Below are 24,320 nucleotides of genomic sequence, written 5' to 3'. Positions count from 1 at the left end.
TTTGATCAGCTGACCTTAGTTGTTAATTTTAGAGGTCAGTCTTTATCATGATTGGATAATACTGACGAATTTCTGATTAAAGGGAACGCTCTCGTTTCTCATTGGGCATTGTTCCTGATTCAAGATGGCAGCCTTCATGTGCAGACGTGCTTTTCCATTGCTAAGAAGGTTTTCACGATTTTCTCTTCACAATTCTTGTCAGTCGACTCGTCGTTTGTATTCTGCGGGTGACACCAACACAGAAAAACAACTGGAGGTTCGCAAGGCGACATATCCCCCGATTATTCCACCAGTATATGCGAAAACGGCAGAGGCAGAAGAATACCGAAAAAAATTGATCATTCAAAGAATAAACGACAAGCCAACTGCCACGGAAATGATCCACGAATTGAGTAAGGTCCAAAACTGGCATTACACCATACACCCTTCTTGCTTTCATTACAGTTTCCTGGATTTTTATAAGCATATTGTGAAGACACTCATGGTGGAAAATCTTCCAAAGCAGACAATGGAGTTGGCAGGTACTCCTGTGGTGGAACGGTCTGTGGAAATGTTGAAACCACACATCATTGATTGCATTCTTCAGGAGCAGCTCTACCTGTACAGACACAAAGGAAAATTAGCGAAACAAGAGAATGTTGCTGGTAAACAGACTATGGAGAATATAATGCGAATTTTATTGACAGGACTTGCCGGTGACTATCCACATCTAAGGGATTCGCAAATAGACCAAGATGTTCAGGTTCAATCGTTTTGGAAGCGTGAAGAGACCAGATTTCAGTTCACTGGAAATCCGTTATTTCTAATCCGAACGAAAGACCCACTTCCTGAGGTAGGATCTAAAGTTATATCGCCAAGGCTACCTATATAACATGTATGTGTCAATGTAACTGTGCATGCACAAGTTCCCTTGTACAGATACATTTAGAGTATATCAACCTAAACCTGTCATGCTATTTAGCGTCAACAAAGTGTCAACAACTTGAAAATACCCTCTAAGGATTTATAAGTGGTTTTATCATATTTTAGAGACTCTTAACACCTGGGCAATTCCACACCAAAGTGGACATGACATCAAAACATTAAAGTGATTGAAACAAAATTGGTGTCAAATGAAAGCTAAAAGTCTATATTTTCAAGAGTTAGAAACGAAATTTTAATTTTGATGCATTTTGGTGAAAAAAATAGGATTAATTAGTAATCCTTTTTTGTCCCAAAAAAGTGATAAACAGGGATACCAAAGTTTTGATCATTACACCGACAAAAATATGTTGAAATGACAATATTTTCAGTTATTTAGAAGAACGAAAACGGATATAAACATTTACATATTCCCTGTTTTTCGTCATTTGTTTCGTTTCAGTGAAGTTTAATATTTTATACTTAAAAAATGTCCTTCCGTGACTGAAAAATACATATGTTTAATTTTCTTTAAAAGTTATAGTGTGAATGTAATGAAAGTTAGTTTTTAAAGTAAATTTAGGTAGGCCTACAATATGGCACTGTCACTGACACATTTGTCCTTTTTATTTATTAATTACAATTAATTAAAATTTCCTTCTGTTACTGTTTTGGTAATGGAAGGACGGTAACTGAAGGACATTTTATTTTCATTAAAAAGCTATGGTACATGTATTTATAGTGATTGGTTACAAATGAATAATTTCTGCATACATGTTATGTACATGTAGAATAAACAGAATTTGGGGGTTGCTACGGTAGTTTGTGAAGTTTATTCCTTCTGACAAGGTCTGATTGATATGCAAATGAGGGATCCTCTTCTAGCCCAGGGGCCTTCGAATTGTAAAGTATAAGTAAGTCTTTGTCAACATGATCAGTGCTTCACTTGGCTTTCACTGGAATGGTACATTTATAGAGTAATTCTACCAGTGTTACATTTAAATCAAACAACTTTGAAGCAGCACTACACTGTTGCATACTTCAAACCCGTAGAAGTATTCAGATACATTACCTCTTCATGTTTCTGTGGTGCTATACCCTGCTGTACACTTCAAAGACCAACCCTGTCTTGTAAGTATAATTGTTAATTCTTTTCGTAGATTGGTCATTTTCATTGTAACATTTGGAACACTGATAAATTTTTTTTAAGTTTTAAATTTCTAAATGTTCCAATTTTAGATTTGGTATTAAAATAGGTGTGCAGGTATATCTTTTTTAATGACTAATTTTAATCAGTTTTTTTTTTATGAGTAATAGTTTAAGATGAAAAAAAAAATCTCGATTTAAGTTGATAGGCCCATTAACAGCTACATACTCTATACATGTACATGTTAGTACAGTGGTTAGTGTTGTAATGTAGCAGATATCACAGAGGAATCAAATGTGAAGGAAAATGAACAAAATTGAAAGTAATCTGATTTTTTCATTTTATTGATAGGATGGCCCAAACACAAGCTGAAAAGCAACTTGGATAAGCTACAGAGAGCAACAGAAAGCAAAGGGTCTACATGAATACAGATCAAAAGAAATTGTACATTTACTTTGTAAAATATTGTTTTTTGTGTTTTGATGGCGAGTTTTAAAGTTTGGTACACTGTACATGTATTCATGAATGTTGATGCAAGCCTAACTACAAGTGGCTAGTAATTACATGTATATTTAAATAACTGAAAAATGTTGAACACAGGGCTTTATTAGGCTTAGATTTCACATTGCCTTGCACATAAAAAAATGCTCTTTTTGTATCAGTAGTATAACATCACATTTTGTGCATGTTACGTGAATAATTGAGTTATCCTTTTGTCCTTTCCTTACCATCCTTCCGTTACCAAATGTTAATCCATTTACAGCATTACATTTTAATAATCAAAACAAGTAAGTGTGGCAATAGAATGGAGACATTTGTTTGATGTGAGTAATTAAAAGTTTTGTGATAGGCTTGTTTGAAATTTGTATAATGAGTCAAATTGTCCCTCTGTTGCAAGAAAACACATTTATTTTGTGATGTACATGTATGTGGGTGGCCATTTTTTCCTCTGCCATTCACGCGAAAGTAAGATGGCAGCCGGTTGGGCTGCACGAGTTGGCCTATCTTTTTCACTCAAATTTCCACACTCAAATATCATTTTAGATAAATGTGATACAGTGAATATAATATGTAGGAACCTAATTAATATTGAAAATATAAATTTTTTTGCACAAATATGCTTGAATAATTTGTTGATGCTTTGTTGACACTCATTGACGCTAGTTGACACTAAATAGCATGACCCTGTTCAAGTTCCCTTGCCTTGATAAATTTACAATATGTCAACCCTAACCCCCTAGCGTGGATGTAAAATCAAATTGAAGTTTGAGGATTCAGGAGTTAGGGTGATTAGATTGTTTGTGTCTTTCATTGACTCTCATGCCATTTTGTGTTCTTTATAGTTCATTAGCAAAGAGGATGAGCTTTCTGTTGGTGAAGTACCATTGTGGTCCTATGCACCTGAGAATGTCAGTGTCTTCAAGCAACACATTAACCCTGTGTGCTTTCCTGGTTAGTACATGTATATTAACATAGGGTAGGCCTATCTTGAGAACACTTAACCTGACAGTCAACCTATAATAAATGCATCGGTCGGACTATTCTGTCCGACCCCTATCCGATAAGAATTTTGAAATGGTGTCTAAGACAATATTGGTTGTAGGCCTATGAAAGTTTCTTGTATATTTAAGCAAATGTCAGTTTGAAGTTCTAGCTGATTGAAACAAAACTCTTAAAAAGCTGAAAAATCAGGATCTACATGTACATGTATGCTGAGTTAGTTTTTCTTGGATTAGCCTGGTGATGCTCAATTGGACAATACAACTGCATACTCTTATTTTTATTTCTGACAGGATTTAAAACTGGTAATCCATTCACCTATGGTCATACTCAGATCTACACGTCTACATTCAGTCGGACAAGATGCGCTAAAGATCAAATTTTAGAAGAGGTGTTACAAGGGTTTGGAATGTCATCTTCATTTGGATGGCTGAATGGCCTAGCGTTGTATCAGAGTAAGTGTTGACTTTCATACTGTAGTTACTCTTTTCAAAATTTGAGTTTGCCCTGGACACTTGTGTTGAAACATTTCTTTAGAATGTGAATTATGGTTGCGTTTTGCATCTTGATAATTCAGGAGTTCTTTATAAGGTGAATATCTAAGATAAATTCTCTTTTTTGTATTTGTCAACAGTGAATAATCCTTACAGAGACTTGAAACATCCAATGACCTGTCAGACAATTGTCACAAATGGTTGTCAGTTTTCATTCTTCTGTTATCAGCTGAATACCATGGGACTGTCCAGTCAATCAGCTGATAATCCATTGCGTAATGTTTGCTGGTACAGTCCGGACATGAAGCTGTATGGAGACATACAAGATGGAAGGATCATAGACTTCAATAATGACGTCCTGAAACTGGTTATTGCCTTTTTGTTGAACCGAACATGCCCTTTGGAAGAATAACTAAACACTTTGAATTGTCCATTGTCCAATGGTGAGCAAGTGCTTTCTTCTTGCACAATGAACTGAACCTATCTTTTCAAAGCACAGGTAAATAATTGCACTCTACAATTTCATGAGAATTTTTTGGAAAAAGCTATACCGGTATTATTTATAAGCACTTCATGGTTCAATGTTTCTTCAGCATTAATGAGTTGATTTGTTTGAAACTCTCTAACATATCCACTATTGTAAGTCAGATAGATCTTTTTCTGGTGTTCTTTTGAATTTACAAACTTGTTCATCTTCTGGTTATAATTACATAGACATGTGCATCCATAAAATATATCTGCCAGGTTCTTAAATGCAATGAAAAGATTTTTGTCTTTAACTCTAACCCCAAAGGATGTGCCAACAGTCACTCTGAAATTGGGGGATTCTTGATCTTCCTTTGTAGGCTGTATTCTAAGCAGGTTGCAGAAGATAGAAAGGTTGTTTTACTTCAGGTGGTTACAACTTTATGTTCAGTGTCACGTTGGGTCTAATGTCAAGAGTGACATTGCATATTATTAACACAAGATCCTCATGCTAACTATTTTGTGACAAAATCTTCACCAAGTCGTGAAGTTTTATTTTGTGAGTTTGTCAACAAAGTGAAATGCTAAAGATCAAAATATTAGACCTAACCTTTTCTGCATAAACATTTTCACAATCCAAAACGGATTGTAGGTGACATTGTCTGTTCAGAAAACCAGGATTTATGTCAAAACCTTCCTTGCACACTGTACTTATTTGTATGCGCTATAATGTTGCCATTTGTAAGTAGCGTATCGAAACCATAGACCTCCATAGTTGTTAGTAATGTTAACAATAAATTGTGAAAACAGACGCACTCATCAAGACTTCTGGTTGGCTATTTCAGGTAGTCCGTTTGGTACAAGTGGTATTTTGAATAGCGCCCTCATAAGTGTGTGTGGATTAGGCACTGCCTTTACTGATGAAATGGCCTTTGGTTGACACTCCTTGTGTTGACTCGATAGCGCCCCAAGCAATGCAAGAACGAGTCAGTGTGGTCATGCTGGTGGTTAAACGTGCCAAGACTAAGTAATGATGAAGCCATACGTATGTTTACGCTGAATACAGATTTTAGAGGTTCGATTTGCATTCTTAAATCGGGACACCGTGGGACACCTTTAGTTCTTTCTCAAAGTCTGTTGAAAGAAATAATTGGGGAAAAAGAAATTTTTATTTATTTATTCATTTGGTTTGGAGTGTCGTGCTTCGAGGATGGCTACATCAACATATTCAAGGGAAGAGTATGTAGGGTATCTGTATACATATATCACTCCAAACGTTATGGATTTTGAACTCTGGGACAGCTTGCCCCAGTGGCAACCAATTTGAAATCTGTTTGCAAACGGACTCCATTTGACTCTACTCGGCTAATTCTATTCCTTACCGATTCCTTTATGTCATGTTGTGTGTACTTTGAGCTTTTACTTAGGCTGCTTACCGATCTGTGCCCTGTCTTCCCTCGAGGGACTGCAAACAGTCTCTTGACGTAGCATGTAACATCGTGGTAAATACCTCACTACTTCGCCATAGTTGAAGTGCAGACCAAACACCCAGTAACAAAAAAGAATCACCTCAGGTTCTTCTGGACTTGAAATTCAAGGTTGCAATTCCAATTTGTGCACAATAACGCAGTGTAGATTTTTAAACAAAGACATGTTCACGTCGTTTTAAGTTGGAAATGTATTAATGTACAACTGGCGTCTTATTAATTAGCATACTCGTATTCTGAGGTAATTTTTTTTGGGGGGGTCCAGTTCCAACTGAAATAGGCAAAATTTGTGGTCACATGCAGTTTGAATGTTTGGCCTTTTATCTGTTGTGGGGCAATTTCCAGATTTGCGTAGTGGATCCATATCCCATCGTGATGCTTAATATTCCATTCCAGCGGCTAGCCATCACCGGGACGTCCCTCGATGTAGGACTGGAGTAATTTTCGGATCATGGCATTTCAAGGAGGATTTTTGGAGTCAGTGTGGAAAGCGACAATCCATCACTATGTTACGTTGAAAAGGTCACAGGATATTGACTGCGAATTTCTGGGGCAATGATTTCATTTTAAACACAGCTATATTTTGAGAAAGATTCTCCAAGGATCGAACCGTCAGGCCCTCCATTTGTGATTTGTATTTTAGGTCACTGTAGTCAGCAAGCAGTTTGGAGCAATTTTTCTGTCCTTTTTATGTTAATTCTTCCTGTAACTACTCTCACGGATAAATCGAAGAAAAAGAAACAACACATCCATCATTCCTTTTCTTCATAAAAGACAGATCAAGAGTCAAATTTTCGGGTTCAAAATTTTTCTCCACACATGCCGCGTGACATTTTCTTGTAATCTGTATGGGTTCTCTCAGGTATGTGCTAAAGTTGGAGCCTTGGCTGGAAACGAAGTTGTCCCCCGCACTGTCATTATTTTTCGTGGATAGACCCTTTTACTCACCCCGAACTACACAATAATGATCAGTCAGTTTTTTGAAGTTTGCGTTTTATGAAGATAAAGTTTTACAGCATGTATGCCCTGTGTCCAACCTCGTTCAGTGTACTGACTTTTCTCCGTAATATCCACATTTTTAAAATCTTTGCTGGGTTACCACTTTCAGTGTGCGAAGCAGATATTGAGTCTAGCGAAGTTTGTTTACAAGTTAGACATTTTATGTTGAAGTAGCTCGTTTAATCGTGGTCAATCTAAAGTCTTGACATTCGTTGCACATGACTGTGTGTCTATCGGTAGGGGAGTTTACGTCTGTGAAGTAATGACACTATAATGTAGACAGGTTGCACATGTTGCATATCATATGACAACAGCTGTTTTGTATTATTAAATAAAACCCGAAGATGTAGTTTCCTTAAAGATATGTCAATCTTTATTTTGATGCCATGCAAAGAAAAAGATTATTTTTCACCGAACATCTTCAACCCCTAGGTGAACAAAAAATGAACAGAAAAGCTTTTACCGATCATGTGACTGTGTTGTCGGTACCTTAAGGCGCGCCATCCAGCTGAAAATTTGCAAACTAATTTTAGCAGTTCCCAGGGTTGTCCGTAGGCCAGTGGCGTAGTAAGGATTTTACTAGGGGGGTACCAGCTTTCAGTGATGTGGCTTTGGGGCAAGTTTTTGTTATCCCTGGTCTACGTCTATTCATCCATGTTTTTTTTTCAGTGGGGGGCTCCTGGGGGCACCGAGAATTTGTGGGGTGGGGGGCACGTTGTAGGACTCAAAATTTTTATTTAGCTCCTGTTTCAATTTGCGTTAATTGCCTGTTTTTGCAATGTAAGAAATGATTGAAAGCCAAGGCCCCTTGATAATTTTGTCTCTGGTATACCTATAATGTCTGCAATGGAGGCAAACATTATATGTAGCAACTTCTCTTTTGAAATATTGTCATTTGGCTGAATGAGCTCTTATGGACATTTTGAAACAAGATATGGCCGAAAGCCTGTTTTAAAAGGCAGCCTGAATAAAAAAGGCAAAGAAAGAAAAAAAGAAATTATTGAATGATGATGGAATGATGATCTTTAGCTTCAAGACAAACAGTGTGAAGTAATTGTGTGGGTCCTCATATCTGTCTGCGGTTTGTTTGGCAGGGAAAGAGATTACCTCCAAAGGAACCTGACGAAAGTCCGTTGGCGTGAAGTTGTGGCAGAAAGTGGGGGATTGAAGATTTGTTGGGGAGTGACTTGCCCGGCCATGGAAATTTGAAGAGCGAGGGGGGGGGGCACGCATGGCACTTTACATGTATAGAGAGCGATGTTCATGATACAGATGTACATATATACATGTACATCTGTAATAATTGAATATGTATTACATGTACATTCGTGCAGAATCTTACATCAAACGGCATATTGAGGATTTTTTGTTTTCCGTTTTTGGGTGATACTGAATACAGTTTAGTAATTGGGAATTCCGAACAATTCCTCACTATCTGCTTTACTTTTCTGATTACATCGAAATCGTAGGGACATGATTCAGCCCATCTCTCACCTCACAATGTGGGAGATTCGAATTTTAGGTACACAAAGCAATAACAAGCGATGGGACATAATCACAGTTACTCCCACAATATGATTATACTATTGTGCAAACCAGACCTGAAACCGACTTCGGGCCGGACCAGGTAGGGTCGTTTTCCCACAATTTCAGTAGGATTTACGTTTGCAATTTTTCTGGGTCGGGTCGGCTAAGCAATCTCGATTAAAGCCCGAAATAAATCAGGTGTATTAGTACTGCATATTAACAGTGACTGGTATGACCGAGATGAGTGGTTTTTTGGCCTACACAATTAATTTCTGTCCCTCAACCTGCACTTTGGGTTGGTTTTGGATTTGGTTCGTGTCGGTTTAGCTTGTTCAGTCCCACCCAATGCACAATATTAATTGATTAGATTATATTAGATATGCAAGACATGTTTTGTAAAAATAATAATACATGTAATAATAAGTGAATCAGCATCAGGCGTGGTAACGTAATGTTCAAAATTTGAAACTTTTCTCCTCATTTCGAGATTCTGGACCGACTAAGAAATTGTTTCTGTTCATGTTAGAAATGATTACAACTCATAGTTCCTCTTCCATTCTGAACGAGTGTAGTTTGTCTTTTTGTGTTTATTGACCGGGTGGGTTTAGCCATGTGAATCGAGTAAGCAATTTTCAAGTCAAATCTGATTTCTGTTAGGTGAAAGGCAGGAGCAGCAAGCCGACATTAACGCGACATCACATCAGTGTATGCAGTGATTTTTAATTGAATGGAATTAGTTGGCTTATAATAGGTTCTATAAAAGGCTTACGGCCTATAAAATGAATTGTTTGAATGAATAGTTGTCTTTGCCAAACCGGCATGTGCGTTATGGTTTCTATGTCGACGATGCCAATTGGTGCTCGCTGCATTTGACCATAAATTTTGACAATTCTGGTACGGCCAGTGGAGGCAAGTGCTAACGTGGTGCTAAACAGTTAAATAATTGAATGACATCATCCCCTAAAATCTTTCTTTAAAAAGGTGTGTTTATGATTAGACTTTGTTATAATCCACTAGGCAATTAAATGCTGTCTATACCGAGGGGATGAACTCTTGTATTTTTAATTTTCACATTGCACTGAGGTTGATGTATAGACCAATCCTGGTCTGAATGCTCGTGGGAAATACATCCAGCGTAGCTGTGTGATTCTTGGACACAATCATAAACCTGATGGAAATCTCCAGATTATATTGACTGTGTTCTGTTCTTGACTTTTTTGCCTCAAAACTCCAGATGTGCGTATGGAGTGATATATATGTATAACCATAGAGGAAGGACGCAGACGGAGTTTGAACTGCCCGGGCTGTAACATCTAGCCAATTACCGCTTTCTAGCATGCCTGGTATGTCCATAGCGAGAGCGTAGCGAACGTTTGCTACGCACCATATGTTCACGAACACGAAACCCCTTTGTACCGTATGATCGCCGCCGCACTTTGTCGCTGGTAATCCACATCCTTAAAACTTGGTGTACTGCGGTATAGGAAATTGAACATTTATGCCTTTGTTGGTGCTTGGTATGATCTCATGACATCAAATTTAATGCTTGCGCAGTTGCTTGCATTATTCTGTGGTACCCCGCTAAATCTATATGTGCAGTCAATGCCCTAAATGAGCCCTTTCTTCTGGAGTTATTTTGGGAATAAATAGCCCGGTTGTTTACAAGATATTGTGTTTTGTTCTGGCATTTGTACAAAAGCGTATTTCATGTGATTTCACGATAATCACTCCCTGTGATGAGATAGCGCATTTTGTCCCTAATGAACTTAGTTTTCCAGTTGTAGTCAACATTTTGTTGGCCAGTCTTAGCCAAATTCGCACTAAGTCTTTGAACACTGATGTATTGGACAGAGGAGAATAAAATTTCAAACTTTGCATGGATAAAGGAACAGTGTATCCAAATTTTAAAAGTTTATTTATATTGACAAAAGTAGGTCTAATATCAGAGATTTTTCTCCCTATTTCCCGGTCAAAGCAATAATTTGTGTTTAATTGCAAGCAAAAAATTACAAGTATTGCTAGGATATTATACTGGCCCTGCTGGTCCGGCTAAGATGCAGGTAGTATCAGGCACTTTTGCAATGTTTTCTATTATGCGTCTGACTCAGTGGCGACCATCTTTGAAAACTTTGAAGTGCCTGAGTTGCAACTCCTTCTGTGTCCTTCCTCTGTGGTCTCAGCAAGCCATTGAAGAAGTCCGATAATTATTGATTTGTAGAGAAAAGAATGGATATCGGGAGGGAATGATTTCAATAAGATTGGAAAGTGTTCATGATTCAACCTATGTTGTATGCTAAATCATTATGTCCAGAGGGATACCGAAGCATTTCAATCCAATTTCAAGGATTTACTTTTTGGTACATTTTCAATACATATGCTTTGGAAGCGCTTTGAAACGTTAATGTTAAACGCTATATGAATTATCGTAAATTCGTTATCACGCAGGATAACTGATAATGTAGTGCGTCTTCGGCCTCAGGTATACGGGACACAGACGCACGACATTATTCCTCGTGGTAGGCCTATACGGGACACAGACGCACGACATTATTCCTTGTGGTATACGGGACACAGACGCACGACATTATTCCTTGTGGTGTACGGGACACAGACGCACGACATTATTCCTTGTGGTGTACGGGACACAGACGCACGACATTATTCCTTGTGGTGTACGGGACACAGACGCACTACATTATTCCTCGAGGTATACGGGACACAGACGCACTACATTATTCCTCGAGGTATACGGGACACAGACGCACGACATTATTCCTTGTGGTGTACGGGACACAGACGCACTACATTATTCCTCGAGGTATACGGGACACAGACGCACTACATTATTCCTCGAGGTATACGGGACACAGACGCACGACATTATTCCTTGTGGTGTACGGGACACAGACGCACTACATTATTCCTCGAGGTATACGGGACACAGACGCACTACATTATTCCTCGAGGTATACGGGACACAGACGCACTACATTATTCCTCGAGGTATACGGGACACAGACGCACTACATTATTCCTCGAGGTATACGGGACACAGACGCACGACATTATTCCTCGTGGTATTCCACGTGACGGTCAGCACGAGCAAACACACCACTTTTAAATTTACAGTCATGCAGATGTGCGTTTGCTTTTAGCATAAAAATGGAGCATAAAAATAGCTCCATGCATTAAGTTAGAACAGCGCATTACGCAGGGTATATGAACCGTGCAGTACGGTTCCATCATAATATAGACTAAAATATTAAATACAATCAGTGCTCTGAATTATGTGATTGCCGAGCTTTCGGTAATTGAGTATTTTCTTCAGGGCAAGCAGATTCAGTTCTGAATGAACGCGGAAAAATTCACGTTCATTCCCCCTGGATGGAGCGTTCCAAGTTCGAAAATGACGCGCTGCTCCAGTTCCTTACGCTGTACATCAGATGACGCTTTCCGCAGGATCCAGACGCTTACGTCACCGAGAGTATGCGTCGGCACATATCGGTTACAATGGTTACAATACGGTTATATCACTGCTTGTTGCCATGGATCGACCAATGAGAAATGAGAATTCAAGTTTGCCTGAAGATAATATTCTGTGTTCCACTCGCACTCGTGTGATAACTAATATAATAATTGTGTTATAATTAGTTTTTCCTCTTCCACGTTAGTGATTTTCTTATAAATGTTTCTTTCCAACTAACTGAATCAGCTTAATGTTTTAGTGTCAAAAAAATGAATTGCCAAGAAGTAAAAATTGCGCACTGTATAGATTTCTATTTTGAGCTGCACACAATCTAAAACTTCTGGGTCAGATTGACCCAGAATGGGGCCCATTCGGTGTGACCTTTTCCTGGGTAAAAAATGACCCCCTTTCGAGTCGTATTTGACCCTTTCTTATTCATAATTTGACCCGGAAAGGGGTCACGCTAAACAGGACCCAATTCTGGGTCAATCTGACCTGAGAGTTTTTAGAGTGCACTTCCATTGTGCTTATGTTTATATATGTACCGAGTCCAGTCAAAGGATATCTCCTACACCCAACTTCAAACTGTGACATTTGAGGAATACAACATTTTTTCTTTCCACAAATTCACTTATTAAGTGAACACTAGCTGAAGTGGGAAATTACGAATTTCGATTGGAATTCCTTGATTAAAAATGACTATACGGCTTCGAAGAAAACGTTCCTTCGTGTTCAAAAACGTGGCACGGAGCATTTCACGCCGATTTTTGCCTGGTCTGATGAAAAGCGGTGTGTTGAAAGCAGATGTTTTTCGTTCCCTCGTCCACGTGGGAATTCGAAATCAATTTCCCATCACTAAGGTCTCCACTCGCTGTAGTGTAGCTGTTCTCGTGTATGGCTTGGTCTAATTCAACCATGTGCCAATTAATTGCGTTTCTGACAATAGATGGGCCTACAGAGAAAGTGTTTCGACTCAGTCATGACACCATGACATGTAGGGGAGTAAATTTTCTAAATTGGCTATTAACAAATTTAACTGCTTAGCGGGATGCTAGTTAAGTAGGCGTTGCAGCGGCGTGCATGGTGGTAGTCTTCTGCATAATAATTTCACTGTGACCGTGAACGCTCCAACAGTGTGAATCTCGCGATATTATTGGCATCTTAATTACCATAATTACTAGCGCACCTGATAATAGTCAAAACAAAGAAAAATGCACCTTCAGCTTGCCAGACTGGAACTGTGCTACACATAAATATGGGGATTCCTGTATGATGTTATTGCTCTTGCTTTCAACGTGAAATTATTCGAATAATGTCGAATTTGTGAAACTGTTTAACGGAGGCCTACGCTTCCTGTTTTGGACGCAGAACAGGCAAGAAGACAATTTGCCCATTATTTTTTGTTTACCTTTGCTATATTTTTCAATTTGTATTTGTGTGCACAAAGTTTCCTGTTTGTGTATTTTTTAGTTTTTATTATTATTTTTTTGGTTGTTTTCCAAGCCTCAATTTTGAATCCCACGGTGCGCATGCTCTAACTGTGTTGGTTGAAAATACTTGCACATCATGGAGGTTTCATGCAATCCATCTCCTTTTTTCCCCAGCACCTGTCTGTTGAGACACCCTTTACTTGTCTCATGAAGACTCTTGAATGCTTCATTTCATCCTTCTCTATTATCGTGAAATCGAGAGCCAGCGATCCTGTTACAGTGTCATACTTGAATTTTCTTTTGCTCATCCCATCAAGACAGGGAACACGCTTGGAGTAACGCTGGTTACGTATACGTGCGGTGACGGAGAAAAGTGACCTGAGAAAGGCATTTTATCTTAATGTTGCCGTTGAGCTGTTGAAACGATTTTCATGACAGTTTGATATATCTACACATGTCCTTATGATCAAAATTAGTGCGTCTGCAGTAGCACTCTACAGACAAACGGTCGACTTTTCCCTAAATGTGTTTTAGTCCAGCGAGACAGCGTACGTATTACGTCACGTAGTTACAGTCCAAAAGACAGGGCTAAGTTAAATCAGTTCATGCAGCTTGAAAATCACAAAGTTGTTACTGAATTCTGTTATTTTATAATGTATTCCTGCTACAGCTTGCATGTGCGCGTGTGCTGACTCAATGCATACCCTTTTAGTGCGTTTGAATATTTTTACACAGAACCATGCTTTTGAGATTTTGTCGAAAATAAACTGAAAAAATATGAGAGATATGTGTAACTACAAAAGACCCTTTCAAGAAATGAAGATCAGGGATGCACTTTCAAAGGCAACTTTCAAGTTGGGTTTTACCTCGGCATTAGTAGACCAGACTATTTCCCTTCCCTCGGAAAATTGTAATTTGTCTTGTCACAGGCAAGAGAAGTTGAGCTGACAAACATATGAACTGTCAATTTATGAAACAAGTATTGTACAGGATGTGCTCGTGTCTCATGATGACTTTCTCGTAAATCTCGCTGTTTGTCGTGGGATTTCTCCAAAGATTTAGGAATGTCAGGCTATCACACTGAACGGAATCTGTTTGAAAAGGGTGGCTTTTCTTGCAGTTGTACGTAGAAAGTAGACTTCGCCGACAAAGCTACGGACAAATCCGGGAGGGTTTTGCACGTGGGCTTTGTTGAAGCAAATTTCTCAGTGCTGCAAGATATGGCCAAATAGCGCTTTTTTTAGCACAGCATCGCTCAGTTTTTAAAAGAAAATCACAAGTCTGAATTCCCCCTTGGAGAGGATGGCAGTGTGTTGTGAAGGCCCTTCAGAAATTTGGGGCTAAATTGGCGCGGCGAAATCGCAGATTGCAATTTCCACTGGGAACTGAATTGACGTAGAGAAAAAACAAAACTAGATTGAAAGTGACACCACTTGTAATCTTGGTAGATATCAGATCGAAACACAAGGATTCAGCAATTTTGAGTATTTTGGGGGCTGAGAGTATGATACACTAAACAATGTCATTTGGATCGAGCAAAAACAAAACCACTGAAAACTTTGGCAACAAATTATTGTTCGTTAACATCGGCAAACTTGCGTCTAAGACATGGGACATGTTCAGCTCTCTTTTTTTAAAACAATAGAACGACTGAAAATTCTCCTTCTGCAGATGCAGTTGACAGAAGATTGGATTTAGTGATGCATGTGCATGGTTGCCATTTAGCTGCGATCTCAAATATTTGCTACGGTGAATTGGCTACACAATGCGGAAGCCATCGCAGCGCTTCGCGTAGGTGCGGGTAAAACATGAAGGTACCGGTATTTATTGAAATCCAACGCGTGTTGGCTGTCATTCCACGAACCATTTCTGGACTGTTTCAACATAGAAACTGTGCCCGATAAATTATTGATTCCTTAAAGAACATGACAAATGATTACCAAAACCGACTGACATAATGCGACGTCACGAGTCGGTCCTCTCCCGTCTTTCACCTGGTATTTGTTTTGGCAAACTAACTCTCTGGCTTAAGTTCAAGGTTTTCGTTTCTACACAATTTATTCACTTGTACAGCATGCCCCACACGGAGAAATAATGGTTCCTAACGATATGTAATGTTCAGATGTTTCCTTGTACTATGCGTAATGTTTATTGCTGCCCTTGTTACCTAGTAACTATCAGCCCAACTTCTGTCGTCTTGATTCAATGACGAGACAAGTTTTGAGTGAAGTGTGAAATGAATGGAACATTTCTGTCGTGTATCAGTTTTTAGAAATTCCAAGATCAAGGAAATATATACTGCAAATATGGCATTAACAGGGTCAAGGGTTGGCTTTCATGTGCTTGTTGGGTTTGGCTTCAAATTATGCAGTTGTTCGGTGCAGTAAAATCAATTAATTAAATTGAAGGTTTTAGACATTGAACAGCTTAAACCTCAAGTCCAATACAGTTTGTGTACATTCCCGTGCCATTGCAAAGGACGTATTTCTACGTGTGGGCGATGCTTGGCATTAAACTGTTTAGCATTAGAAACCGAAGGACCTTGTTTTCCACGTCCATCTTTTGATGTCACACGAAAATGCGGCAGCTCTCCTGATGAAAAGAGTTTTCACACTGTTGGCATAAAACGACCGTTAAATAACAAAATAAAAACTCTATTTCTGGGATCAGAATATAGACAAGGTTAAACACAAGCTGATTTTCGATGAACCAGTTTTTCTCGGCTATGCACGCGACATTGACTTCACACATAAAGGGTTTCAAGGGTCAATGCAGTCACGTTTGTTTTCCAATACAAACCTTGACAAATGAATCTATGTTGCTCAGTTAACCTCAAGTATTTTTTAACATGTTTTGCTACTTTAAGGGGTATTCAGGTTCTATATTGATCATTATGTTAACGATACGTCTATATTTATGAGCAGAACTGTGACATCATATCAGGAAAAAAACCTCAATGTTGCACTGATTTAGGCTAAATGCTGGGATTTTAAAAGTATTTTGCTGGCCAGAATTTCCTTTTCTTTTGTGTAGGTTCATGGCATCAGACTAATTACCAACCCATTCTCAGAAATGCTTTCAAGAGAGAAATTGGTTTCACAGTTTTGATTGAAAAATCTGTATAATGTCTTCTCTGATTGACATCACAACAGCACGCCCTCGTTTGTCTGGAAAAGCGTAGACAATTGCAAATGTTTTAAAATGTGCAATTTGCATTAAATTTAACCCCAAATGAATCAATATTATTGATACAAAATGTAGCAACTTACATAAACTTGTGCAAAAGCTGTGTGTAAAAAATTCCTCGGTAGGACCCTTGAAGACAAATGGCATTGTTTTGTTTGTTGGTGTCAGCAATGGCGAAAATAAATGTCCCAATTTGTTTACGCACTAAAAATGCAGCACCAAATACTATTCTGTACTTTGTACCTTTTGGCTATGAACACCAAACCGTGAAAGAGCGTTTTCTCAACGTGTATGACGTGTACCGCTAGTCGGGGTTTTAAGTTGTGTGTAACGGGGAATCAAGGTAGCTATTTGCTAAACCTTGTGCAAAAGGTGAAAACAAATAGACTGAAACAAATACGCTGGAAACAGACTTAAAACAAATAAAATGATTCATAACAGTCAACTGTATGTAGATATTTTGTATGTGTAGCCGATCGGTTGGGTTTGGCGCATATCTCTCAGCATTGGCTATTTTAACTAAGTTGTTTTGGGAGTGACCTTGGGGTAAAATAGTTGTGAATTAAAATGAAACCCAAAAAGTGTAGATTTTTTTAACACAGTCACTTATTCACTTATATGTGAGTGATGTAGACAGTATAAATGCATGTACATTGTTGATGTACGTTCGTGCACTATGAATTAATCTAAATAAGGTGATGGGGAGGGGGGGGTATTACATTGACTTCCAGCCCAATGACATTGATTGAGGGGCGTCGTTATTCTCGTGGCAACTCCCGGACTCCTGTTTTAGAGGTGGAGCCACATTAGTGCGAATCTAAGCAGAGCTAATTGCCCATGAGTTGTAGCAATCGAAGAAGTTGGACACACATCAAGTGACAGGGCATTACCCTAACAAGTCGTGAGATTTCAAGAACGCAGTTGTCCTAGATTGAATGGAGAACGTAGCTACTGTGTCAAGAAGCAAAAAGGGGGTTGAGGGGTGATCAAAGGTTGATACTGCAGACTCAAGAGACGCGAATTGATGTAGAAGTCACTCTTGTCGTAGAAGACTGCTGAGGAATTGACCTGAGTAGGCATCAAGAGGCTTAGATGAAGAGTATGGTGGCGATTTCAACAAGGAACGAGGAAAAATAGTTGCAGGGATAGAGACAATGAACGTCTTGGACAGACAAATTCATTGGACCCAAAATGTCAGCGAGGAGAAAATATGGCCTATAAGGTGAAGTGACAGGACCAATCACGAGACAAAGTTGTGTTGTTTTAATATCAACTTTTATTGACATCTTGGAAGGTTAAGAGGAAAGGACAGATTTGAGCAAAAGTGTAGGCCGCAAAGGTGATTTTCAGCGTTGGGGCGAGGTAAGGCAAACTCGTAGCTAGTATAATCGAGGGTCAGGTTTTAGCAATGCAAATGACTGTAATCTAAAACAATACATCTGTAAATTGCCAAATACAACTTTAAATACGATCAAGTTAGTATTACACCCGTCACTGTAAATATCTGTAATACAGGTGGAAAACTTGCCTTTAGCAAGAACTTACTGAATTCTTCTTCTTACGATTAGCAAGCACGACCGGGTTGGGGTTTCTTTGAAGTGTAGCTGCAGTGGATTTTTCTTAGACTCATTTTTTCAACTTTGTATTCTTCTTCAATGGATGAAAACTCTTCTACATTCTTATCTGGTAAAATTCATTGAAAAGTTTTTTTTAATTAAAGATTATCCATGCTTTATTGAACAACTGAGGGCGCCGTTGCTGTGAAGTCATCCAGGGAAGACACAGTTCAGTGGTTGGGCTCTTCTGTTCAAATTGTGAACCCAGAATTGACTCACTGAAAATATTTCTGAGAAAAGGATTTATGTTTGCTTATTGCTATGCACATGAACAACAATGAATCAGCAAAGAAGGGAAACTGAGTACAAGAGAAAATGGAGGACTTTTTAATGTACAAACCAATGTAACATTGAAGTTTCATCCTAGAATGACGTAACAGTTTTTCTCATGAATATGGTAATACTTGTTAGCATAAAAACAACAGAACAAACCAGTAAAATACACTTTTAATAGTGAAACCAAAGTTGAAAATGAGACTGGTTAACAGACACAAAGGTGCACTGGAATGTTTGTATTAAAACACTTTGATTACAGCTAACCTTTAAAAATATCCTCACTAAATTCAGGGAGCACGTTCATAAAATAGTCTCTCCGAAAAGGAGACATTTTCGCAGCCAAGTTAAAATGAACATCGGAATGCCTGCCTTCGGCTTTGACGACTTGAGATAGCGAATTACGATGCAGCGAGATGTCTGTTGTGTTACCATGTAAAAAAGCCTTGCCGCGGATGAAGCCAGCAGCCTAGGGCAGTTTATTGCACGTAAGTTGCTGTCATCGTGTTGGTTTCACCACGGCCCTGGGTACAGGTAGCAGTTCATCATCCGTGTGAGCAGCAGAAAAGCTCGGGGAAGTTTGTGATGAATGTCCGCTAAATCAACACGGACAGCTGTGGCAGATGTCCAATTTGTCATTTCACTTTCGGACAGGGATCCGTGTTTTGATGAATTATACAAGGAAAAGGAACTTTAATTTTCGATGGAGGATGCAAACTACTGAGAGCCACAGAGGAAGCGGATAGGCCGCTGGAAATGGCAAAGTTGGATATACCCATAATGTTTCTGTCATTGTAATCATTTGTGATGTTGAGGTACATTAAGGCAATCCTTGTATCCCTTTTGTAGTAATGGAGCATGCTTGACTGGATAACAGCCTTTGGCAGGACAGGAAAGGAAAGTTAAGAGACCAATTTCCAAATGAGTCGACTCCAAGTCCAGAGATGCGATCTTTGTGCTGTGTGATACGGACTTCGCGATCAAGTAGCACCTTAGCTCTTGGGAAAAATGAGAACATATCATTGTCTGTAGGATATATACATGTCAGTGACGCGAAATGAGTTTTTAGTGGAAAAGAAAATGACCCAGTCAAATATCAATAACGGTTCAGAATACGAAGAGACAGTCGGGATCAAATCTATCGCTTGCTCTAGTCTTGTGACCGTCAAAGATGTCGCCCTCTGTCTGTCGGCCGAACGGGCCGTTGTATACCGAGCCTTCACACGATACTCTTAAATCAGGCTACAGACATCGGCAAGCGATAAAAATATGAACGTTTTCTGATCACTGTTGCTGCACTTTTGTGCGCAAATACGGCTTAGAGAAGCAGTGACACATTATGGATGTATACGGGGTAGACTAAAGAACATGCAAAGTTTACTGTATACGTACGAGCAGGAAAAGGGAACCAAATCTGAATGGTTCAAATGGTCGACAAGGGTGTGCCAAGTGCATGTCGTTCAAGGAGCCTGGTTCATTTACAAACTACAAATGCTTCCCAGTTATATACCCTATTAAGTACCGTTTGAACTGTGCAGAACATAAGTAACATTTCTTGATGTTGATCTTGATGTTTGGGGCTAAATCGTATCGAACATGTCTAATTATTTTCAGCGCTGTTTTTGTACATGTCGTCACAACTCTACTGTTTTTTTTTTTTATAGCCATGTCCTCTCAGCGGGGTCGGTAGAAAAAAGGCCTTTCTTTCTCGAGGTCGGTAGCCAAAAACAGGACCAGTCGGAAATGAGGACCATAGAAATTAAAAAAGGGTGCCCAAAGTCGTGTTCTGCTCCGTCACGACAGTTAAGTATCTCGAAGTGCAAGTCCACTTCCTATGCCCCTCCCTCATTCGAAATGTTGAAGTGCTTATACAGCACAGATAAATTTCTTGTATTGCCTGCTTGAACAAATTTGTGCACCCCAGGCGTTCATCATAAATTTCACCCCAGACACGTCACTGTCTGACGGCTAATAATGTGAAGAAGACCTAATTTCTTAGCCGTCCACACACTGTTATACGAATCGACCTGATAATTATGTTTTCTGCATTAAAATAAGGATCACTTGTCAGGATATAAATGCGAATTTTTCCAACTTTTGATATTCAAAAAGACATTTATTCAGGGCAACGTGAACCTGTAGGATAAAAACGACCTCTTACAATGGGACACTTTCCCCGCGAGTATTGGCAGGGGAAAGTGTGTTTTTAAAGGCCCTGACTTATTAGACACTGATGTTTCAAGCATCATTAAAATTCATGTCGTCGTGGGAATGGAGTTAACGGTAGTAGGTCTTATGGTGTTGAATTGATAACTCGACAGGTGCATTAGGTTAGAGAAGATCGGTGACACAGAGGAAAACGGAGCATTGAGACTGACTCAACTGTCTTTCTCAGCACTACTCTACCGAGGGAATCACAAATTAAACGTTAGGGACGATATTCAATTTGAATTCACGCCATTTTTAGTCTTTTTTTTTATCAAGCGGTGAAAGTCACAGCTCCATACAGGCGAAAGTCCATTTGTCAAATTAAACCTGAGGGAATCTAAGAACTATTGAAATGTTATTACAGAAAATCTGAAGTCCATGAAATGAGGGTTGGTTTTTCGGGGCGGGAAAACACCAGCGTTGTGACAATGGCTTCTTGATCTGATTGGCTTGGATATTAAACACATTTCAACCTAACACAGTATAATGTAATACAGAGGAATAAGTTTTGAAATTGCGTCACGCCCGTGTTTTGTATTCTAAGGACATCAAGTTCCACATTTGGAATCCACCTTTTTGAAGCAAACAGTCTTTGGAATGCACGATAGCATGCTGGATGGCACCCATAGGTGAGTCTTACGTGCAGGTTGAATAAACACCGGTCTTTTTTTCTGAAAACGAGAGCAGAGACTGGAATTTATTTTGGTTCTCATCCTTGGATCAGCACCTATTGACTTGTGCCAAGCCAAAGGGAACAAGAATAACTGAAAAGTCTGTAAATATGGAAACGGAATCCAACTTTATTTGCAAGAACAACTGTCTTGCGTCCAATACATGCAACAATATTAGTCTACTTTACCATCATAGCCTTGAGTCCTCGAACATTTAGAGGATGCAGGGCTAGCTGTTAGAAGTGATGCAGGATTTCAAGAGCATTAACTGAGATTTTGGTGAGAATCCTAATAATTCCGAGTGCCGCATAATATTCGATATGATGATATCACGGATCGCTTGGGAATAAACGGACGCCTGGCGGTTGTCATTTACCTCCATCCTCTATGCAGCCAGGAAACTTCTTTTAACAGGTTATGTACCACCATGTACCACTCACAGAATTTGGTAATCCGGGTGTTACCCTACGAAAGGATCACGTGATCGGTCGCACGCTGTACTGCCTCATACTCCGCACAATAATATCGTTATATCGGGCGATATAGTGAACATTGACGAGCTTGAATGATGTAAAAGTGAATAAGGAGTTGTCATTCAGGGAGTCAGTCCTGAGGAAGAAATCACCAAAACCAGAAATTGTAGCGGCAGAGTTTATATATTAAATGATGGAAGTGGGACGGTATAAAGTTCGTCAGTTGACTTTCACGAAGTAACATCCATCTTTATATTACCAGTTCAACGACTTATATTATTTTTTCTGAATCCCACCAGAATATAGACTAATTAAATATCTGTGAAAAGTGTTATTGTATCTCTTTAATAGTGTTCGCTCCTGTGTCCAATGTTTTGTACATACATTTGCGTCTTACTTGGTGAAACCAAAATTTGTCGTGTAGCAGTTTCCTGGAAATAATTCTTGAGTGGACTTGGGTGTTACCCGGGCTTTCGTGGTGTCTGACGAATTATGATCATTCCTTCAAGTAGTTATAGACCATTCTCTTGTTTACAAACACTAACTGCCATTTTCTGTTGATGGCCAAAATTCGGAATCAAGACAGCTACAATCAATTAACAATTTAATAGTAGATAATTTCCCTATGAACAATTGTTACTCTTCCCTTTCATCCCATTTGCGAACACCTCCAGGAATAAATGAAATACGTTTAACTTGCTGAACATTAAGACTAGCACTTCCGTCAACAAGTCTGCTATGACACTTGGAGCTCAATGTATATCAGCATTTCCGGTTATCCTTAGTGTATCAGTCAGTAATCTCACGTAAGCTGAATCCTTGCTTCCTTGTATTTTTCATCACAATCACAGTCGATTTTCTAGCTTCTTTAGCTAAACTAACACAGCAACTGGAATTAGTACATGTAGATGTAGCTGCATAACACATCTATGAATTCATTTTTCTATTCACAATTATTTCTTTCATTACAATGAACTCCTTTTCTTAAAGAAATCATTCACTAGAAATTGATGACTTTTATAACCCTGAGTCTCTTACTAACAGAAAAAAAAATGGATTTGATTCCTGTCATTATTTGACTTTTAAAAAGCGACATGAGCTAGGCCTACATGCAGTGGGATGCTTTCAAGGTTTCATGAAGTACACTTCCACGCCTCTTCAATCATTGCCTTGAATCTTATATCATGCTGGAGTATTGAAATGAGAATAGCCTAGCCATTAGGAGATTGAAGTTCAGATAAGATGATGACCATTATGATGATGGTGTAATCATGATGAAAATCGTGCGGTTGTAATGTTTATGCACGAGTGAGCTCTAGAGATAACGAGGATCTTGGTTTTTGTTGATGACGGTTGTGTAGTGAGTGCCATGGGTGCACGAGGATTATTAATTTTGGTGCCGTGCGCAGCCATTGGAAGCTTGATGCTTCTATGAAATGCAGTCTGCTCCGCCATTTGAAAAGAAACGTTAAAAACTGCAGTCTTCGGTGAGTGCATTGAAGCACGTGATAAAGACAACAGAAAGGATTTGTTGTCCAGTTTATAAAGGCATGGCTGCTTTTATTTTTAGCCCATAATGGCGCTTGAAAATTGGGGGGACGGATAGTTTCTTTGGCCGGTCTTTGGAATGTTCTGTCAGCTTGGAAGCTAATGATTATTTCCTTTATCGACCGCTTGCTATATAAAGCGTGGTCTAAAACTTTCACTTGTACGTGCATGGTGATTAATCCATACTGTAGGCCTAGCTGAAATAGAAGAAGGCTCTAAGCTAAATTCTCACAACAGGTCACGAACAATTTTTCCATATTAATCAGACCGAGTGTCTGGTCTCGGAAGAATCAACATCTAATCAGCCACAATGTCTTCTGTCTTGCACTTGTCCTGGTTCATAGTTAACACTAGACAACATATTTTGCCTTTCTTTTATAAATTAGTCTTGATTAGAACATTTAATTTGTTGTTTGCGTCATATTGTCGTCGATAAAATGTGAATGGTTTTGTAAACAGTCATTTTCATCGAAACAATTGAAAAGAAGAATGGTTTACGTTTCTCTTCCAGTTAAAACGAAGAAGCCGCGCCATGAAGTCCTTTCCGGGAGGATTGGATTTAATCGTTGATAACTGTCCACTGGCTCCTGCTATTTACTCCTTTAAAAACCGCACCTTGAGGATTTCCTCGACCAATCCAGGGCTTAATACTGGACACCATGGAGCAATCTCGTCAATGAAATAATCCATTTAGGATGCTAAGCGAGTTATAATAACTAGACTTGCATTTAATCCCATTACGTATCCAGAAAAGGTCACAGCTGACATCGCTACAGTCAACCTTTCTTTGAAATGAGAGCCAAACTAAAGCATCAGGAGGCTAAAATGATTAAGATCTTAAATGGATGACTTTGTGCATATGCATTTCGAAGAATATTTCTGGCAAACTGCAGCATTCTCGATGGCCGTAAATTTCCTTCCGATAGGCAT

At 39.0% G+C, this 24,320-nt stretch overlaps 1 protein-coding gene across 1 annotated transcript; it reads left to right on the top strand.

Moving 5' to 3' along the window:
- Positions 1–65: 65 nt before the first annotated feature.
- mrps30 (mitochondrial ribosomal protein S30) lies at positions 66–5,317 on the top strand. The gene is made up of 4 exons (XM_022245167.2): positions 66–832; positions 3,391–3,499; positions 3,841–4,002; positions 4,182–5,317. The coding sequence occupies exons 1-4, from the start codon at positions 125–127 to the stop codon at positions 4,451–4,453; spliced, it is 1,251 nt and encodes a 416-aa protein (XP_022100859.2). The 5' UTR covers positions 66–124; the 3' UTR covers positions 4,454–5,317.
- The last annotated feature ends 19,003 nt before the right edge of the window (positions 5,318–24,320 follow it).

This window comes from Acanthaster planci, linkage group LG05, assembly GCF_054643075.1.
Source record: "Acanthaster planci isolate LZ-2023a linkage group LG05, COTS_SCS, whole genome shotgun sequence".
NCBI classification, from domain to species: domain Eukaryota; kingdom Metazoa; phylum Echinodermata; class Asteroidea; order Valvatida; family Acanthasteridae; genus Acanthaster; species Acanthaster planci.
This window is presented reverse-complemented; position numbering and strand designations above follow the sequence as displayed.

Coding starts and splice junctions, on each gene's coding strand:
- mrps30 (XM_022245167.2), top strand. CDS start 125: ATGGCAGCCTTCATGTGCAGACGTGCTTTTCCATTGCTAAGAAGGTTT. Junction 833..3,390: donor CGAAAGACCCACTTCCTGAG/GTAGGATCTAAA, acceptor TGTTCTTTATAG/TTCATTAGCAAAGAGGATGA. Junction 3,500..3,840: donor TAACCCTGTGTGCTTTCCTG/GTTAGTACATGT, acceptor TATTTCTGACAG/GATTTAAAACTGGTAATCCA.